A 19,153-nucleotide genomic window follows, 5' to 3' on the forward strand; every position below is an offset into this window, starting at 1 on the left:
TCCTGTCGTCGGCCGTGGCGAGGCGAGCAGCTGGCCACAATGGTCCGCAGCGCTGGCGGACTCGGACTCGGACTCGGAGGTCAACGTTCGCGGTTAGAGAGAAACGCGCAGACGCCCCATCTCGATTCAGATCTGTCTACCATTTGCTCCCGCCGCCGCGCGGTCCAAGCTCTGTCTTCAACGTCTCTCTGACCCGTCCTTCTGACCGTCGCCACCAGTCTGCTTGTTTATCACCCATGGCATGGCCAACCTGAAACCCTTTTATCACATAGACAGCATGGAAATCATGAAATGCATCCATATCATACACCGGTCCACATCTGCGATCTCAGTGATAGACTTGTCCGAAAGCCGTCCGCCAATCCGTTCACTCGCTAGGCGTACGAATGTCATGTTTCAAGGTTACTCAGTACAGCATCCAAATATCAGTTCATGGCACACCAGTTTGCAATTCGGACAGAGTTTCATGTGCATGCAGTCCAAAATCAATTTCATCGCCCTATAATATAACATGTGGTGCCCGACATATCACGACGCGCGCATAACCATCCGCGGTGCCGATTAATGCAGAAGATTGTATGGCCTGGAGAGATGCGGCCTTCCTTTCATCGTCGGCCATTCCGAAGAGTGATTGAGCGCACGTTCTTGTGCCCCGGAGATATAGCATCCTCCCCAGAGCCAGCCAAATCCCAGATCACATCTTTGACGCAACTCAGCTGTCGTCTCCGTCCTCCAACGTTGTCGACTCAAGTGCGTCATATCGACCATCCAGCCTTCTGCGATCGCCCTCAAGGCAGAATATGGATGACACAACAAGTCGTCGTTTGAGATTGACCCACCGAATAATTCCCGCCATCACCTCGTCACCTCCTACATGGCCTGAACTTACATTCCAGAGACCAGTTTAGACCAGTGCGAGGCGAATGCCGTAATTGATACGTGCACAGAAAGATGTGAACGAGGGCGCAGTTTGGCGAGGCCCAATTACAGCATGATATTACCGCATCAGCCAATCTGCACCCATATTTTCTATGCACGAACAGTGTCTGCGTCTGTGTCGGACTGAAGACTACATACCAACGGCCGGGAGCCTCTTATCACCCAGGAAAAGACACAACTCGTACTTTGCAGCCCATGCTTCAGCTATACACCATATCCACATCCGATACGCGCACTTCATAAGATATGAAGCGCACACATATCTCGACAGCAGCGTCAGCCGAGGCGCTATCGGGAGCGTGGATCAGGACGCACGAACCGCGAGGCAAGGGCCACGAAGGCGCACGTGTCTGAATGTGTTCCCAGACATCCACTGGCCGGGAATTCTGCGGCCCACGGCTCCAGTATCCGACGTTCAGAGCGGAGAGGCCAATGTTATGGATGGATGGTGCCATCCGACAGTTCCGCGCCTCAATATTCAATTCATGTGCGCCGACCAAACCGGTGACCACCCCAAGCCAAAGACTGCAAAGGCAATGCACTACGGATCTGCGACTTAATGGTGGCCAGACGCCACGGACAGAAATGAATCCAGAATGCACGCTATGCTTAGATTATCCGGCCAAGACAGGAGTGGGACGTCCGCCGCGTGTCTGATAGGCCCCTGCTGAAGATATGTCAGTGGCCTATCGTGCCAATACAGTGGTCCGGTGCCTTTCGAAATGACTTTCCAATGGACCATTCTATAGATGCTCTATCGGTGAAGAACAGGTCTCCGTCAGTTGAAAACCCAGTTTTAGGTTCTATCCAGAGTCAATGTATTACGGAGCAAGAAGAACCGAAATACCCACAGATTCTTGCCTGCGGGGGGTTCCAGGGTACTTCTACAATGGAAACAACTCTAGCCGCAACAGCCCAAAGATATGGTTCGCGTCGCAAAGTGTAAATTGGTCGGTGTTTCTGCCGGGAAAGTCCACTTCCAGAAACAAATGCTAATAATACTTATATGGAGAAGCGAAGTGCTACCAGGAGGAGAAAGTGCAAGTGCACTTTGGTCCTGAGGAATGACCATCGATACGGACACGTGAGATGCGCGGTCGCGGTGCACAATCGACCAAGGTAGTAAGGCCAACGGGCCGACCGTGACAATCTGATCCACCGATTGAACACCACCGGCGAGGATCCTGGAGGATCGCGCATGTCCGCTCGACTACAGCATTCATCTCCTCAGAACGACCTAGCGAAGGAGCACAAACTAGCGTTAGTGCCCATCAAATGCCTCCCCCACGTATGCTGGAAGCATACCCCGGTGAGTCCACCACGTCGCATGCAACCTCGAGGCTAGCCTTTTCCTTCCCGCCCTCTTGTTCGAACGATCTCGAGCCAGACGCCGACTCCCACGTACTGTCCCCCAAAATTTCTTGCAGCCCATCAAGAGTCTTAGGCGCGTCAGCGCATTCCATGGCCTCGATGAAAGCCTGCTGCGCGGGGACCGGGAAGATTGTGTGGAGAGCCCAGTTTAACAAGAACGAGATGGCAAATCCGAGCACGTAGTTGAGGTCATAAAGACGGGACGCCGCGGTGCTAACATGGTGAAGCGAGACTGCCCCGACAAATCCAGTGATGCACGGCGCAACACCGCTGAAGAAAGCGACAAAGGCGCGCCAGTTTACACCATGCGTGTACCAATAAATCGAGCGTTTATCACCGATGTAGATGTCAGTAACCTTGAAGTAGCGCCTCTGGATCACGTAGTAATGGCTGACCATCTAGAAGGGAAAAACCACTCAGACAGCCGACACAAGCCGACTGGCATAGAAGTACTTTACCATTCCTGTCATGGGGCCTAAGAAGACACCGTACGCACCCAGTACGTTGAGGAACACACTCGATGTACTGAGTAAATGCCAGGGGGTTACTGCAATAGATACGAGGAGGATGAAGTATGCTCCTCGTCTCAGGTTGATGTACTTGGGCAACAAGCCCGCTACATCCACACCTGCGGCAACCTGTCCGCAAAATACAGTGAGTGAGCCGTTCAAATATGTGGCACACAGACGACACTGCTGACGTACTACATTACCGGGGATGTTGATGCCCATCTGGGTGACGACCCAGGCAAATCCGCAGAAAAACGTGGAAGCACGGGATCCAGAGCCGCCAGCCTTTTGTGCGGCAAGCAGAAGCAGAGGGGGATTCCACAGGGCTTCTCCGTATCGTTCGGTAGTGGCAGCGGTGATGAGGATCCCGAACAGGGCTGTTATGAAGGCAGCAATTGGAAAGGTAACTGTTATAGCTTTTCAGCTATAATTCGAGATACCAGTGATTATCCATACTGACTAGCTTGGGCAGTGATAGCACGTCGTTCTGGAGTCTTCGCGAAGCGAGTGAAGTCGTTATCATTCAAGATGCCGGCAGCAATGGAGCCGATCTGCGCCATAATGCCATTGCAGATCGCCCATGCAAGCTGTGTTGAGGTCATCTTCACGTCCGCCGTGAGCGCTGCACTGGCCAGCCCGCCCTTCATGGTCCCGAGTGCCCATCCGAGCATGGAAATCTGGTTGAGGAACACGATGACGGCGCACAATTTGAAGAAGAGCACGAGTCTGTGAGGTTCAATGTACGTGAAAGGGACGCAGATCAGCATGAAGAGGGCATAGCATAAGAACTGGGCCCCATCCATCCCGGTACTGGGCGGGAACGGGTTTGGAATATTGTCGACATGGTGGGGGAAGATCGCGCGGAGACAGACAAGCACACAGAGGCCGCCATTCCAGGCTTGCACTGCAACTGTAACGTGCCCGTTGAATGTCTCATAAGTTCACGAAAAGTGAGAGGCTGCTTACACCAGACAACAGACAGTAACGTTCGATTTATAAGGGCAAAGTAGCTCCCGTTCATGCCCCAGACGATCCGTGATATGGCTGGATATCCAATATGGTAGTACGCGCCTGACGTAGAGTTGAGCGTACAGAACGTGGCTGCCAGTCTAACCAGATAATCTTAGCCGCGGGTAGAGTATCACAAAAGGAAAGGTGTACAAGTCGCCAAATATGATGCAGATGATTGCCTGCCACCAGAGGAGACCATTGGCCACCAATGACGACCCAGTCTGATACCCCGAAATGCTCATGTTGACGAGAATCCAGAGCTCGATGAATTGTCGGACTCCCCACGTCCTCCGAGCTGGCTCGACAGGCATAAGATCATGATTATGCCAGCGGTCGGCTACTCTCTCTTCCTGATTGGGCACCTCGAGCCTTTTCAAGATCGCCTGGCGAAGGGTCATGCTGGTCGTCAGCTATACACGCGGTCGATAAGAACGAGGCAGAGACGGGCGAACTGCAGGCTTCCGACACCGTACAGTGCGTCTTGCGCACCTTTTAAGACAGCCGAAGTAGAGATAAGGGAGTTCAGAAGGTGTTTCCAAATCTCGAGATATGGGATATGACGGCGTTGCAACAGGCTTATCATCTGTAGCTAGTACTTACGGTCTAGCAAATCATCTCGTTCCCGTCAATTTGACTGATACTCAGGGCTCAGACTTTGGTTAATCCTACAGCCCCAAGCCACAAGAGTTTCCTGGATAAGAACAGATCACATCCGACCTGCGTGAGGGATGCCGAAGGACATTACGATAACCGTTTGTACGCCGGGGAGATAAAGCGAAATCTGCACTTTTTGAATAATGTGTTAGACAAATTGTTGAGATAGAAGACGCTCCGCATACGTCCAAAGTATGAGGCGGGAGCCGTGTTGACATTCGCCCAATGCTCAATTCAACGTTGCGAGAGCAGAACAACTGGCGCGTGTTGCAACGCGCGAGCCGGTGCCGATCGCGTGCCACCATGCAGGTCTATGCGCTACAACGACAGTCTCTCATTCCACAATCTTGGAGTCGGTCAGCTAAACATCAAAAGTTAACATGTATCTCCGCGCGTAGACTTATTTCCTGTACACGTCCGCATCGATCACACGAAAACTCGCAAAGCGGGGATGCATCTGCCGAGCCTGTCTCTGCTGGCAAAGACCAGCAGAGGAATCTCAAGGGGAGCGATGATGCCGCAGAACAGCCTCTGCCATTACTCCAACGGCCGCTGGGTGTCCTCGAGAGGCCGTCGTCATTACCGAGGTCATGGGCTCAAACAAGGGATGAGCTGATGGACCAGGAAAAGAGGATGGAAAAGCGTCGGCATCTGTGCGTATCCTCCAGGCTCTTTACCTCGGCCTGTGTCACTGAACAACTGAATGAAGGCTCAAGGCTGCTACAAAAGGCTACTTTACTGATCTGAACGCGACGAGGAGACATGGTGGAAAGACGTGGGTTGCACCGAAAGTTATGATACGGGAGGATGTGAGCAGTAAGGCTATCTATCGTTGGTGTTGATTTTGATCATCAATTTGCGGAACCAGAAAGCGTTGTACTTTCCCGACATTTCTGGAACCACGTTAACGTCTAAACCAAATGTTCACACTACAAGTCTTTGCGCCGGCAAGGTCTCGATCATCGCTATGCTTTCCACCAGAATATCTGAGGTACGCCTTGATGTGCCGCTGGATCCGTTTCTATTGCGTTAGACTGAAAGTTTTGCATATGACACGTAAAGCTTCAAACCGCGAGCTTCATCAAACCCACGCACTCGCAATTCTCTTCTCATCCCCATTACCAATTCGTCCAGATTAATCTACAGGAGAACCTACTGAAATCATTGCTCGTCTCTTTATTCACGTCGAGTATCCGCAAGAGTGTTCCAGAAAACTTGTGGGACAAATATCTCGTCAGTAGCCAAAATATGGAGTAAGTCTTCCTGCACGGACGTCCTGCATCTCCATATCCTGATCAGTTATTCAGCTACTTGCGAGACGATATGGGCATGGCGAATCGACACGTTGCATATATCTACCTAGTTGATCAGCAGTGTAGGATCCGCTGGGCCGGTTGTGCAGATCCTATGCCACAGGAGGTCGAGGCGTTGGAAGTCTGTACTAAAGTTCTTCTTAACAGACATACAAAGCCCGCAGAGAGCACATAGAAGCATAGTGTTTGATTTATCACGCATCATAGGCATAGGATACGCATTTGCGATTTGATCTGAATAGAGTGTAATGGTGGTCAGGCGTAAAGGTTACATAGATGCGAATGTTTTTGTCGCAAAGACTCATTGCTTCTATTGAACATGGCTAGGAGTAGGGTTGCGTCAACATGACCAAGTCTGATAATGAGAGTCAGACTCGGGAGTCGGAGGTGCGAGCTGCAGGCGCTTGAATATACTTGGACGCGTTCGGTATGATTTCCAAAATTGGAAACCACCGCTTCAGTTCGCTAACTTCGCTTACCCTCGGCCTCTCCTATCACGCCTCTTCCTGGGCTTGGCTGGCTCTCCCTCACTGCATTTCCTGCTTGTATTTAATTTTTACTGCCACACTAGCGCATCGACCAGATTGTTCGTTGTCCTCTGCGCTGTATTGACCGATGCACACTTGTTGTGTCTACAATCACTAGCCTCCTCGTCCCTTAGAAGTCTTGCACAAGCAGACCACCCATTTATCTATCACTCTTGAAACAGACATCTCCTTCACTTGACATCGACGCTGCAGCTGAACAATGCTATCCCACCATCGAGGGTGGCTATACCCACCCACTCGACGCGAACTTACGCTTCTTCTGTTCTCGCTGACGGTTTTCGTAATCTCCTATAACCTCGAGACGTCCCTGCACCTTATTGGAATACATCCCGCGAAGTTGAGCGGGTCGTATCTGTCCACCATTGGTGCGTATATTTATGCATCCTTTTATATTGCGACATTCTATGGAGAATTGTTTTCGTGGCATTGTGGGATTATGAGCACCACAGCCTCTGGTGCCAAGACAGACGCCAAAATGTAGTGTGAGCCTTGAGGATTGCACCTGGACGCCAAATCTCCAAACATTATCAATTCTAAAGTGACAGGGACTATTGCGCCAGTGTGGTGGCTCGCAGTTGCAGCTCGCACTCTTTCTTTTTGCCAAGTGGCACATCAAGTTTTACGGACTATACAGATATCATAATCCGTGCTGCTATTCATCTCCGGCCCTTATGATCCATAGGATTCAGTGTATGTGTCAAGTGTCCTGATGCGCGGGGTAACCCGTCTAGTCTGTTGCTCATTATGTCCTTTTTTTTAAATCTCGTTATGAGTGATGTATTCCTTGCGTGCTGACACAATAATGTCGGATTTTGTCAATTCCACGCAGTCACCAGTGTCATCATAATTTACGCTGACTTGACATTTTGAAACAGGATTTGGAACTCGAGACCCAGGCTTTGATCGTGATGGCCGAAGACCAAAAGAATGGCGAGACGAACTAGAAACCCTCATCGCTGGCGAGTGGGATTGGGACGAGCATCAAATCGCTGGAGTGGACCATGGCCTCGCCGGACTTGTAATTGGCAACACCACCGTATACAACATCGACTCGGGGGCGGCAGGTCGGAGCGCAGGAATGGATGACCGAGGGATAGGATTAAGCAACGGCGTAGCAGCCCACACGCAGTTTTTGAGGTGGGGAGGCGACGTTCCCGTTTCAAGGGCTGTGGCGCATGTTCCTGGTACGTCTTGATATTATGGCATGTCGGCTGCAAGTTTCTTGCGCATGGCGTTCAGATGTTTGGTATTCATGTGCTGTCTCATTAGGTTATACCATCATCCACAACGCTATTGTTGCGAACGGGACCTTCTTCCTTGTCACAGACGATCCTGCGTCGTTACCGGAGCTTGCTGCCATAGCTTCGTCTAGCGCGGATCGCTCATTGCCTCCTCGTGAACAGGATTGGCAAATTTTGAGTCGTGAGGAAGCACGGTCGATGCTCGGAAACTTCGGCGGAAGGTGTGTTCATTCTTTGGTCGTCTCCGCTCTGACTAATTTAGACGCCTCGCGTTCACAAGGATATTCGGGACAACGTGGATATCCCTAGACCCAGCGACATCCCAAGATCCATACGCATTGTTCTCGCTTCTCCGTACTCAGAGCACCTTAGCGCTTTCAGACCGACTTGACATACCCGCACCCTTGAGGTTGATGTTCCCGCATATTCCTACGTTCTCGAGTCCACACATACCGCCTGAAGGCAATGATGTGAAGCAGCATCCCCCACAGCGGATCAAGTCGTACGTGGGTATGTATATATATGTCCTCCAACATTGTCTTGTTCTAAAGCGAGCTTCTGCAGGTATCCACCCGTTTCTGCCAAAGGCAATATTATCCGCCGTTGGCATATGGTACATGGAGGATTGGCAGGATATCGCAGACATGAACGTACCTTGGCTTTTTGATCGTGTGATTATCGCGGATCGTAGTGCAGCAGACAGAAGTCGGGAACTTTGGGCGCGTGGATGGTCTCCGCCGGATGTGGCTGCTGAGCCTCCACAAGAGCTGAAGAGGCAAGTGGACACGGACGACGGGAAGCCAAGCTGGGCTGCACCATTCGTCGGACTCAAGGCGAAAGAGGACTGGTGGACGCCCATGCGCTCTGCTCTCCTCACGTATCTCAAACTCCCTGCATCCCAGCAGGGCGCATCGGCTTCGGTATGGGCCAAGAAATTCAGGCCTGTCAAAGTAAAGCCTATTGTCACGTATGTTTCGATGCAGGCCGAACCCACGGGTGCTGGTGCACGTCTGCACAGCGAGGATCACGCTGCTCTGGTCGCGGGGCTGCAGAGCCTGGAGACCGACGGTGTGATTGATGAATTTCATGTCGTGCACGGCAATGGGAGCTTGGAGACTCACGGATCGGAATGGACGGACAGGATGAGCGCATTCGCCAAATCGAGCGTAAGGTATCCTCCAGCTGGGCAATTTCACGTAACTCATTCTCTATGCTTATTTTAGATTGTTCTGGGACCATATGGATACCATCTCGCTGACAGTATTTTCATGGCTCTTCCTGGGCGTTCTAAGGGAGGCTCGGCTGAGGTCGCCGAGGAGAATGGACAAGTGCCAGCACCCCTCCTGATGGAATTCTTCCCACCAGGCACATTCATGCGCGACCAGGAGTTTGCAGTACGTTCACTAGGTATGAGATACATGGCGTGGTGGAATGACCGGTGAGCAAGCGTACAATCAAGTTTGATGCTCATTAGCTCATGTGCGCAATCAGGAAATTCACCGGAAATTCACTGCCACCTGTGATACGACCAGATGAGGCGATAGCTGTTGAGGAACGATTTTCGATTAGCGCAGACGCGGTTATACAATCAATTCGAGAGGAGATACGACGAGGAAGTATTTCCTAGAATCCGCAGTATACCACATCTAGAAGCATAATGATGGACGTGATTCGTATATAATTTATGTCTTCGAAGAGGCCGGCCAACCTGGGACCATAGCCCCGGGGTGCAATTCACCGCGCCACCTCGTAGACCGTGGCAATGTGCCTAGGCCTGGATTCATGATAAGCTTAAGATAGGACACTCTGTGTTCCCACTTGCGAATTCCATGAGTTACTTCACAACTCTGGCGTGTGAGGCGGATCTGTACAGTGTACGCGCATTGCATTGCATGCACATATCAGGCGTTTTAGCAATAGTGATGACGTGAATAGTTCGCCTGGCGACATGACCACCATGACTACTTAGGGAATTGCCGCGGATGTCTTTGCTCCTCACCCTGCCATGCCCGCGCACGGCCTCAATCTCTCCATGATCCCATTCTTCGCGAGCAACGCGATATTGCCATTGTCCCCCGATCGTTATTCGCGTGCGTGAATGTCGCGTTCACGAAAATCTTGCATCTTGTTCGCGAACTTCGTTGTGACCTGGAGGCTGGCCGTTACAACCTTTCGCCGCGTCGTGTACACACGCGCACGTCGCGCATACTGGTGCGGCTCATGGAGGCTCACTGTACGTTCAACATCTAAGCGTATAACTTTTGGTTTGAAGAGTAGCAGTTGACCTAATTGAACCCGCGTATGCGATCGAACTACCTACGTTTCGACGCATGCATCCACCTCATATGACAGTCTTCGAACCAACAATCCGATATATCGCTGCATCGCTAACAGCGTACCGGAAGTGAGCTATTACTGATACTCTGTTCTCGTGGAGCAAGCTAAAGCCGTGATCCTTGTGGGTGAAATACTGGTGTCGACTTGGTGCGCTGATAGTCGATGAAGGACAGCTTTGTCTCATACAAGTGCGTGAACTGGAATGAGATCGTGCCCATGATGGACACTGTAAGTGCACACTGTCTCGTTGGTGATGAACATTTTCTTCTAACAATATATGCAGCCTCACCAGGTTGACAAGGCGAGTACAGGACGTCCGCACTCGGTGCATGTTTTTGGCCGGTTTGACTCTTCACATAGCTCCCTTCGGAATGGGGAACATTCATGCGTTTGTTGTGCCGATCGAACTGCTGCAAAATATAATGAAACAAAAATCAGACATCACAAGCTCGTTGAGGAGGTCGTCACCCACATTGCAAACTTGGTCAGCCCCTTTATCATAAGCAGCCTCTTATTGTCCGCTCGAGGCGTTGATCCTACCACTGGCCGGTTTGCCACTGTATATGCGGTAACTAGGTGTGCAATATAATCATGCTTCATACTGAAGTACACTATAGTCTATGGTAGTCGTAAGGATCCGACAACTGCTTCAAATGCCTTATCAAACGCACTCGCTTATCACATGCACAGTTTCGCTGATGGACTCTTGCATTCAGAACCTTCCAAGGGTCAGCACGAATTATTGATCATGTTCAATGTTGACTAATCCACTCCGCCTTGTGTTAGACGTCTACTGTAAGTCGAACAGCAGTGTATGGTCAACTGGGATGATGGTATGATTGTTCACACTGGATCTCACCTTGGATCTTATTCAGATGGCAACTGAATGCATGGCACGTTGTACCATATCATGAATGGAGCTAGGCAGATTTATCAAGAAGAGCGGCAATTTTCTGGACAACGATAGGTTAGCGTCAATCATGGTCTCGCATTGATGCAATCTTGTTGAATATTTATGCCCGTATTGTGTACGTATTCCCCTTGGCCTAAATATACTTCTTATACACTCATTCAATTCTATGCCTGTCCTTAGTGCTGGCACCAGTATAGAACATTTACGGAATTTCATGACGACAATGTCTAACCCCACCGAAGAGGTTTAGCACCGCACGCCTTCGGCACTAGCCTCAGAGTCTAACAGGTTGGCAATTCTATGTGAATGGTTTATGTTTACCCAGGATCTCGACCGCAAGCAGCCAGCCAGGGAGTGGGATACAAAGAGGGGCGACGGGGAGAATGCGAACCGGCCGGCAAGATTGTCAAGACCACTCATTAAGGCCTTCAAGGCGACCATCAGTTGGCGAGTATTCCGATTCAACCGGTAGCACTCTTGGGTCTACTATATTTCAAAGGCACTGACCTTGTCGATGTTTGGTGTACGTACGTCTCTGTTTTCTGAGTCTACTCTTAGTATGACTGTCCTTTACACCACAGGTCTCGAATACTCGACTCGTCATGGATTCCCAGATGCTACTTATTTTTACAATACGCAAGTGCTGTGTTACCGATGCGTCTTGACCTGCGCCACGTCAGTATCCGTCAATAATGCTGCTCCGTTCTGTAGATCACCAGGTAAATGGATATAATCTGACACATTTTGTGTACGAGCCGCCACAGGATTGTACCGCGCACGGTGTCTTCGTATGGATAGCGGGAACCAGACAGTGTCACCCTGCATGAGCTATTAGGCTATATATATTGCAATGACGCGAACGTCAACCCTGGGACGGACGACAGGTTGACGCGGTGAATGCGGGCGCATTTCCTCTGCGCAGACTAGTCTCCGACTTTGCCTGTGAGTGAGCTCCCGAAGGCGGACACTGATAGCATGCTTTATTCATCATACGGCTGTAGATATTTCTGTTAGACCTGTAAGGCTAGGCGTGCAGAGTTTGGGACATGAATACTAGCTGTCTTACTCGCGGTTCTGGATATGCTCTATCAGGTCAGTGTACCGCATAGTTCCTGGCCTAATCTAATGCAACCGTTGGTCCGTAGCTACCGGAATCAACAGCACAAGACAGATTGTGAAGGATAATATGTCGCTCTCTTTTTGCCGCAATTAGGAAGTCCGATTGAAATCGAAGAAATGTGGCGGTGCGCATTCCGGCTAATAACATTCATCTGTCGGAGGCCATTGATTACTAGACGGAGCACACTAGGTCAGCACAGGCGCTTCAAGCCCAGCTCTTCTGGATATTCTATCCACAAGACCTCAAGTAGGTTCTCTGTTGAACTGATGGCCTGCCGCAGATGGACTGTGGATAAAATCTTATGTGTCCTCACCCAATATCCTGATATCCTACATAAATATATTGTGTGGATACAAACCTTGTGTCTGAGGTACATATAACGCCTCTCCGCTGAGTGGATATTAAGACCCCCTACATCTCACTGTCATAACTTCTCGCGATGAGTTACAGCTACCTGGGCTATCACTATCCTCCTGACGGACCCGATATCGAGGAATCCTATCAGGTGAGCTTATGGCCATATGTTATTGACGAAACTTTACAAGAGCTCTTCATCAATCAGAGCTGTGTGAGTAAGCAGCAAAAAGATCACTCTCCCACCTCTACAAGGATTGAGAGAATTTTTACAGAGTCTGATCAGAGTGTAGTATGTGATGTTCACCTAGCGGTCATTGTCAGTTGATTTGACCTTCTCAGGTACTGAGGGATACTCTCGGCGGACCACCGTGTTCACTGGTGAGCTTGTGGATATTTTGTGCTGCTGCAGATTATAATGGCTGCCATAGCATGATGATATTTCGCAAGAATATTACTTTGCCGATCAGGCCGATGTACAGCAAGTGCAACCGAAGTTTGATCTGAATGAGGTGTGAATGCGTGTACCGAATGGACATAGTCAATTGATTTGATATTTCAGGTTGTAATGATTCCTAATATTGCTGGAGCCTCCGACGGTTGGATGACGGACCCCCTGGGCCCAAACCGCGTACAATTCTTTCTTTAAAATATGGACGTTTCCTGAATTTCGTTTAAATAGGACATTATATCTTTTGACACTTTGGAAAACGTCAGAATCCCACGGGAATTTAAAATGTCGATACTCTTCATGTTGCACAAAGAAGGCTGTAACGAGATCGGAGTTCGTGTTAAGGACCTACGAAACACACCCTAATTGCACCTGGTGGATGGGGATCTTTCGGCATTCCTCACTCTTGCTGGTCACGGCGAAACAGTGAGACCATCGATTGAAGTTTCGGTGAGGTGTACCTTTACAAATGACTCTTCTCACTACTCGATTACAATGCTGAATACTGCGACAGTTTCCCAACTGTCTGAAACCCTACTTGTGTCAAATCAATGCTTTCAAGAGAACAAATATGCCTACTAGGCAGCGGCTAGGGATTATGATTGCAGAACAGCTCTGTATAATCTTTCAGGTGAGTGTGTACAGCGCCCATCTAAACCACCTTCTGACAAGGGGCTCCACAGGAGTATTTAGACTCTGGAAAATGTGACAAGCTACAATGGGGAGATGGAACCTATGTGACCTTCAGTGATCTGGTCATTGATGGGATATATCAAGTCACAAAGAGCGGGAGATGCGTCCCAGCCCTTCACTTTCAGAAGTCCACGGGGTGACCCACAATATACTGATAACGACTACCTACTCAGGCACCACGCCGCGTCGCCAGTGTGCGTGACAACTGCTTGTTAATGGATATAATGTGATAGAATGTGAGGTATGTGAATCATGTCGGACTTTGAGATTGTTCAATAGACACTGGTGAGGAAGTTTCCGCATGCCATAAAATTGCTCGTGTGCGACAAAATTTGACTACGTGCACCGAAGCCACCGCTGCCGACTGTCTTGCCTACTTATACACAATGGCTCTGGATTCCTTCGGCATTTCGTGACTATCCAAATGTGACTGGACGTGCCATTCGAGACCCATTTAGCTCTTCCGCCACCCATCGTGTACACTGCTATTTTCTGTAATCGCTGTGACGCTGCCAATGGTATCGCCACCTCGCGCGCGTGCGTGACGTCCTGTATGCACATCTGTCGCGCCTGTCGCATGACGTCATCGTGCGCCGCGGCACTATAAGGAGCCTCAGCAACTGTCAATCCCGCTCTTTGCTCTTGACCACCAATGCCCCCCTCGCAGGAATCGCGCACAGTTTACAATGCGATCGCCCTCGACGAGCACCCCCAACTCATCCTACACAAAGAGTGTGCGTACTGTCTGTCTCTTCGCACCATTAACGACGTGTTGTTTATAGATACACTGTTCGAGGGTTATCTCCCCGTGCTGACCGCATCAGAATTGTGAGGCTGAAGTTGATTAAAGTATTCATGTATAGTTAAAACTACCTTGTATGTGTTTGTTTGAACACGATAAAAACTCTTGGACATGTCCGGGATCGAACCGGACCCCTCTCGCAGATCACGTGATTGGATCGTGCTAAGCGAGCGTGATAACCAACTACACCACATGCCCGTTATATACCAATTACACTACATGCTTGTCACAGGATTTTATTTTTGATCTCTTTTTATCTGTCAAGAATGAACCATGCGACGTTGTCTTTGGACGTCCGTTTTGATCTGAGGCGGGCCGTTTAATGGCTCGGGTCCCAACCTATTTGGCAAGCTTGTCCGGGTAGGGGATTGTTAGTGATTGCAGTGGAGGTCGACAGTTTATTGCTGTGAGACTGGAACGAGCAGACAGGTAGGAACGGGGGTAGCACGATATTATTTGGGGGTATAGATGTAAAAGAGTGATTGGCTACAATCATCCAGTCGCAACTCTAGGAGCTGCCGACAGCAAAAAGTGATAATTTACTTCTTCGGTATGTAATCCGGATGCTGTCACAGCCATAAGCCCAGATAGTTTCGCATTCACGCTGTACTCACCTTTGAATAAGTCTCGCCACTGTCGTTTGTACGAGATGTTTTGGGTGGCTCGTCAGCGTGCTCCGGTGAACTCTGTGTCTGGTCGGAACCCTTGCCCTGTGGTACGTAGAGAGATCAGTTGTAGCTGTACCTGCCGCACTATCGCCGAGATACTAACATGTGTGGCGGTCAGAATTGCACTCCCGGACGTGTCGTCGTTCGATCCTGGAAGAGGAACGTCTTTAGGTCGCGAGACAGGTTCCACGCCGGAGACATGCTGGGTGAGAGAGTCTGCCGGTCGTCCTTCAGCCGTCCGCTCTTGATTCATGCGATACTCCCATGTGGGAATAGCCCCAGGGCGCACATCTTCCTGTTTTTTGCGATGATCCCACTTCTGAGTGTACCAGAAAAGTCCAAGTCCTGCACTAACGACCGCAACCCCAGCGAAAAGTTTCTGGTTCGTGCGGTAAGATACAAAGCGATCAGGCAGAAACCAGGACGCACTTTCGGGTTTCCGCCACGACCAATCTGAGTCTGAGTCCGTACGGGCCTACGATGGGTTTCGTTAACATTCATGATGATCGCAGTCAATTGTCGTAGATCTCTTGGGAGATGAAGTGTGCTGAGCCCATCTTGTATGTGTATAATAAACAAAGATTGTGAGGAGCATTTGGCACTTGCATGGCAACGTCATTATGAACAGACGATGAGGTGCGAGCTCCAAGGTGAGGAGAATATATACGTGACGTCACGCGCCAGCGCAGTGGTGCAACGCACTAATTGCAGCCGGTATGATCGCAGCTTGACTTCTTGTTGGGGTAGAGCTGCCATGTTGTTATGACTTCACGGTGTTTGCGGGTAAAAAGGGCAAGATTCTAGGGATCTGTAATAGATTGCTATAACCTGTAGTAGCATACAGTATGGTACTTTTAAGATGGACATCCGTCAAAACTTGCTACGCCTCAAGCATCGCAGCATTTTGCACGTCTATAGATTCCTCGACCTGCTTCATTTTCATCTGGTCCACAAGAAACGCAAGAGTCGCGTTGTTCTCTTCGCATCTGCCGCAGATACATCCATCAGCTTGCAGATTGCGAAAAGAAACAAGGAAAGACCTGTGTACTCACAGGTTGACCACTAGAGCTTCGAACTCGCTCAACGCTTTCTGCAACGCGCGAAGAACACTGCCGTTCTCTCCAGAGTGTTCTTTCAAATACCTCCCATGCGTACCGAGCACTGCAGTGACCCATGCCATAACAAACTCCACTCGTGGGCTGCCTTCCAAAGCTTCCGCTATGCACCTTACAAGCGCGGTGACATACTTCTTTGGCAGACCCCTAACTAACAAACGAATGTCATCTCTCGGGACTGCCGAGAACACTCTATGGATTAGAGCGCGCTCGTTCAATCGGAAAGCAGTGATTAGGGCGGGAAGGAAGGAGCGGGAAGACAAGAGCGATAGCACGGATTGTGGCGTGACGTCAAGTGCCAAATCCACTGGGTCGAAGGCGACATCCTCGTCTAAGGAATAGATCAGGAGACCCTCTGTTGTCGCAGCTGCCCATGCGTGCCCTGTCGGCGCAAAGCGTACGCACGAAGTCCTTACTTCCTCTCGTACTCTCCTTCTCGCCAGGTCGGACCGCTTCGCTCCAGGCAGTTCTTCGTCTCTCCCCCTTCGTACTTCCACATCGCTGTCGTCTCCCCTCTCATCAATCAGGTCGATATTCCCAGCCTCAGTAACCCGACGACTATCCAGCATCTCCTGTGTCCCGTCCACACTCAGGTTCTCCGACGTCCGGAATCGCTTGAGCAGCACACCCGCACGGACATCATACAGCGCGACATACGGACTTCGGCCGCCCGCAAGAATACACCGCCCGTCAGCAGTATAGCACAGGCTAGTTTGCGCCCCGCCGTTCGGGGCTACTCTCACGTCGCCCGCCTTCCGCCCAGGCGCAGCGTCCCTTCGACCGTCAATCATACCCGTTTGTTTCCCCTCAACGACGTCAAAAAAGACCAGCTGCCCATCCAATGTTGCCACAGCTACTTCATTACCGTCCGGTCTGAACGCAATGGCCAGGACGTCTGACGACACTTGGAATGGCTCCACGGCACGGCTACGTCCAAACACCGCCCAGAGACGCACCGTCCGATCCCATGACCCGCTAGCCAGCAGGTTACCGGTAGGTGAGAAGGCGAGCGCACACACGGGTGCTGTGTGTCCGGCGAGGACGTCCAGGAGCTTCCCAGTCTGCACGCTCCAAAGGCATATCTCGAAGTTGTCCTGCGAGCCCGCCGCAACAGCCTCTCCACTAGGATCGACTGCCAAGGATGCGAATTGCGCGGGGGTGGGTGACGTGAAGGTGCGGAAGACACGATATCGCACCAGATCCGCTGCACGCACCGTACCATCGAGGGATGCAGAAAAAAGCACCTGACCTGCCTTCGCGAACTCGACTGCGCTCACAGGAGCAGAATGCTCGCTGAATGTTACGAAGCAAAATCCGGATGAGGTATTCCAGAGCTTGACCTTGCCGTCCTCACCCCCTGTGGCGAGATTAACACCGTCGGGCGCATACGCGAGGGTGTTCATCATTGAAAAATGCCCTTGCTGCTTGAGGACATACGATTGGCTCTGCCACTCCCACACGAGAAGTTGTCCAAGTCTTGCTGCACCGAAAGCAAGCCATTCTCCTGAGGAGTTCACAGCAACAGATGAAATCTTCTCTTGTGATATACTCAGCGTATGCAAGTTCGAGAATCCGGGGAGTTCCCAAAGGCCAAATACACCTGAGGAAAAGCCGACAACCAGGAGGTTAGAGACGCGGTGGAACGTGCTGCATACGACCCTTGTTCCGGGTTGATTGAAGTAATTTCGTTTGTGAACACCCCAACGAGTATGAGCAATGGAGTCGGCTACTGTCTGTGTGGAAGCCATTGGAACGGATTCATCAGAATCAGAATCATCTTTAGACAGTTTAGCTTTCCAAGTGAACACGGCGCCGTCACGGCTGACTGTATAGATCTGACGAAAATCATCTTCAAAAACATGCTCGTTAGAAAAAGTGTTTCCCTTACAGTCTTGGCATCCGCTGAGAAGTACGCGTTGATAACAATATCTCTGTGACCAGCAAATGTCTTGGGGCGGAATCCCTCAACGGGGTCGACGGTGAAGAGTCGAGCAGTCATGTCACGAGAAGTTGTGATGAAACATCTATACTATATGCATGAGGCCACTGGCTGGGTACATGGGTAATTTAACTCACTTCGAATCTGGTGACCATTCGATACTCAGAACCTGATCGTGGTGGCCGGTGTATGTCCGGTGGAGGTCAAACGGAGCAAACTCCCGGATGAGATGGTTTGGTGTCCGCCAGACTTGTATGTGAGAGTCGTGCGTGACTGCGATATACCTACAATGAGGTCAGAAGGTGCTGCTTGTCAGTAAAAGCGGAGCGAACGCACCTGCCGTCCGGAGAGAATTTAATAGCCCGCACGGGCTTGTGGAAATTAAAGTGATGCAACACTACCCCTCGTCGATAATTCACTAGCAAAGCACGACCATCTACGATAGCGACGATGAGCCTATGTATGTGACTTGTATTGGGGAACATCGCAGACCGTACCTTCGTCTACACTGACTAGCACATTCGAATCCGGACTAAGCGCGACAGCTGCAATATTTTTCCGGTTCTCGAACGGGAATGTACGAGACTTATTGCTGATCGTCATCAGCAGACTGGCCGCATATCATGAATACAGAGCGCAACGTACTTTACAAGGTCAAATACCGACACCCGATTCCCAACAGGACTCAGAACTGAGTTACCATCTGGCGTGAAAAGAATGTTTCCCTGTCTGTATACAGTCCCGCAAAGGTTGGCAAACTTGCAAAGCAAGCGTTGAGCTCGTTTAGCTAGAAAATGTACTGTGGGAGCTCACTCGGAAGTTCGCCTTCATTGAACTATAACACGGCTCACCGGTCTGTAGATTCCTTGCTTTCCTTGTAAGTTACCCTCCGAGCAAGGTATTTCCATCCACTGTCCCGTGAGATTATGGCATGTGACCATATTTTCTTGCGATATTATTAATTACTCGAAGTGCGTCAGGCGCTGGCGCTAGACCTCGCGCGATATGGAGACACTGTTTCACGGCCGACACTGCTCGTGTTCGTTGGAAATGTATTTTAAATGGACAATTATGTCCATTATATTAATGCTGCATATATATATTTGCGTGAAATGTTGGCATACTGACTTCACAATTCGGTCTTTGTGAAGTCAGTGCCACAGCTATGGGCGTTT

At 50.3% G+C, this 19,153-nt stretch overlaps 6 protein-coding genes across 6 annotated transcripts; 3 read left to right on the top strand and 3 right to left on the bottom strand.

The window, feature by feature from the left end:
• Window positions 1-2,210: 2,210 nt before the first annotated feature.
• Window positions 2,211-4,228, bottom strand: FIBRA_01608 (uncharacterized protein; the record flags this gene model as incomplete). The annotated part of the gene is made up of 6 exons (XM_012323483.1): window positions 2,211-2,708; window positions 2,769-2,948; window positions 3,015-3,226; window positions 3,280-3,729; window positions 3,786-3,928; window positions 3,981-4,228. The coding sequence occupies 6 exons, from the start codon at window positions 4,226-4,228 to the stop codon at window positions 2,211-2,213; spliced, it is 1,731 nt and encodes a 576-aa protein (XP_012178873.1).
• A 559-nt stretch (window positions 4,229-4,787) lies between these two features.
• On the top strand, window positions 4,788-5,972 carry FIBRA_01609 (uncharacterized protein; the record flags this gene model as incomplete). The annotated part of the gene is made up of 5 exons (XM_012323484.1): window positions 4,788-5,137; window positions 5,194-5,293; window positions 5,353-5,475; window positions 5,547-5,737; window positions 5,792-5,972. The coding sequence occupies 5 exons, from the start codon at window positions 4,788-4,790 to the stop codon at window positions 5,970-5,972; spliced, it is 945 nt and encodes a 314-aa protein (XP_012178874.1).
• A 572-nt stretch (window positions 5,973-6,544) lies between these two features.
• FIBRA_01610 (uncharacterized protein) lies at window positions 6,545-9,213 on the top strand (the record flags this gene model as incomplete). The annotated part of the gene is made up of 7 exons (XM_012323485.1): window positions 6,545-6,710; window positions 7,221-7,529; window positions 7,615-7,807; window positions 7,849-8,096; window positions 8,151-8,752; window positions 8,810-9,024; window positions 9,078-9,213. 7 exons carry the CDS (start codon window positions 6,545-6,547, stop codon window positions 9,211-9,213), a joined length of 1,869 nt encoding a protein of 622 aa, XP_012178875.1.
• A 3,182-nt stretch (window positions 9,214-12,395) lies between these two features.
• FIBRA_01611 (uncharacterized protein) lies at window positions 12,396-12,959 on the top strand (the record flags this gene model as incomplete). Its single annotated transcript, XM_012323486.1, has 5 exons — window positions 12,396-12,528; window positions 12,586-12,602; window positions 12,653-12,691; window positions 12,742-12,822; window positions 12,873-12,959. The coding sequence occupies 5 exons, from the start codon at window positions 12,396-12,398 to the stop codon at window positions 12,957-12,959; spliced, it is 357 nt and encodes a 118-aa protein (XP_012178876.1).
• A 1,836-nt stretch (window positions 12,960-14,795) lies between these two features.
• On the bottom strand, window positions 14,796-15,425 carry FIBRA_01612 (uncharacterized protein; the record flags this gene model as incomplete). The annotated part of the gene is made up of 4 exons (XM_012323487.1): window positions 14,796-14,822; window positions 14,871-14,966; window positions 15,028-15,303; window positions 15,354-15,425. The coding sequence occupies 4 exons, from the start codon at window positions 15,423-15,425 to the stop codon at window positions 14,796-14,798; spliced, it is 471 nt and encodes a 156-aa protein (XP_012178877.1).
• Window positions 15,426-15,804: 379 nt separating this feature from the next.
• On the bottom strand, window positions 15,805-18,809 carry FIBRA_01613 (uncharacterized protein; the record flags this gene model as incomplete). The annotated part of the gene is made up of 8 exons (XM_012323488.1): window positions 15,805-15,910; window positions 15,977-17,874; window positions 17,928-18,063; window positions 18,116-18,262; window positions 18,315-18,414; window positions 18,476-18,570; window positions 18,624-18,736; window positions 18,792-18,809. 8 exons carry the CDS (start codon window positions 18,807-18,809, stop codon window positions 15,805-15,807), a joined length of 2,613 nt encoding a protein of 870 aa, XP_012178878.1.
• Window positions 18,810-19,153: the final 344 nt, after the last annotated feature.

Source organism: Fibroporia radiculosa, assembly GCF_000313525.1.
Source record: "Fibroporia radiculosa TFFH 294 genomic supercontigs, scaffold744, whole genome shotgun sequence".
Classification (NCBI taxonomy): Eukaryota; Fungi; Basidiomycota; class Agaricomycetes; order Polyporales; family Fibroporiaceae; genus Fibroporia; species Fibroporia radiculosa.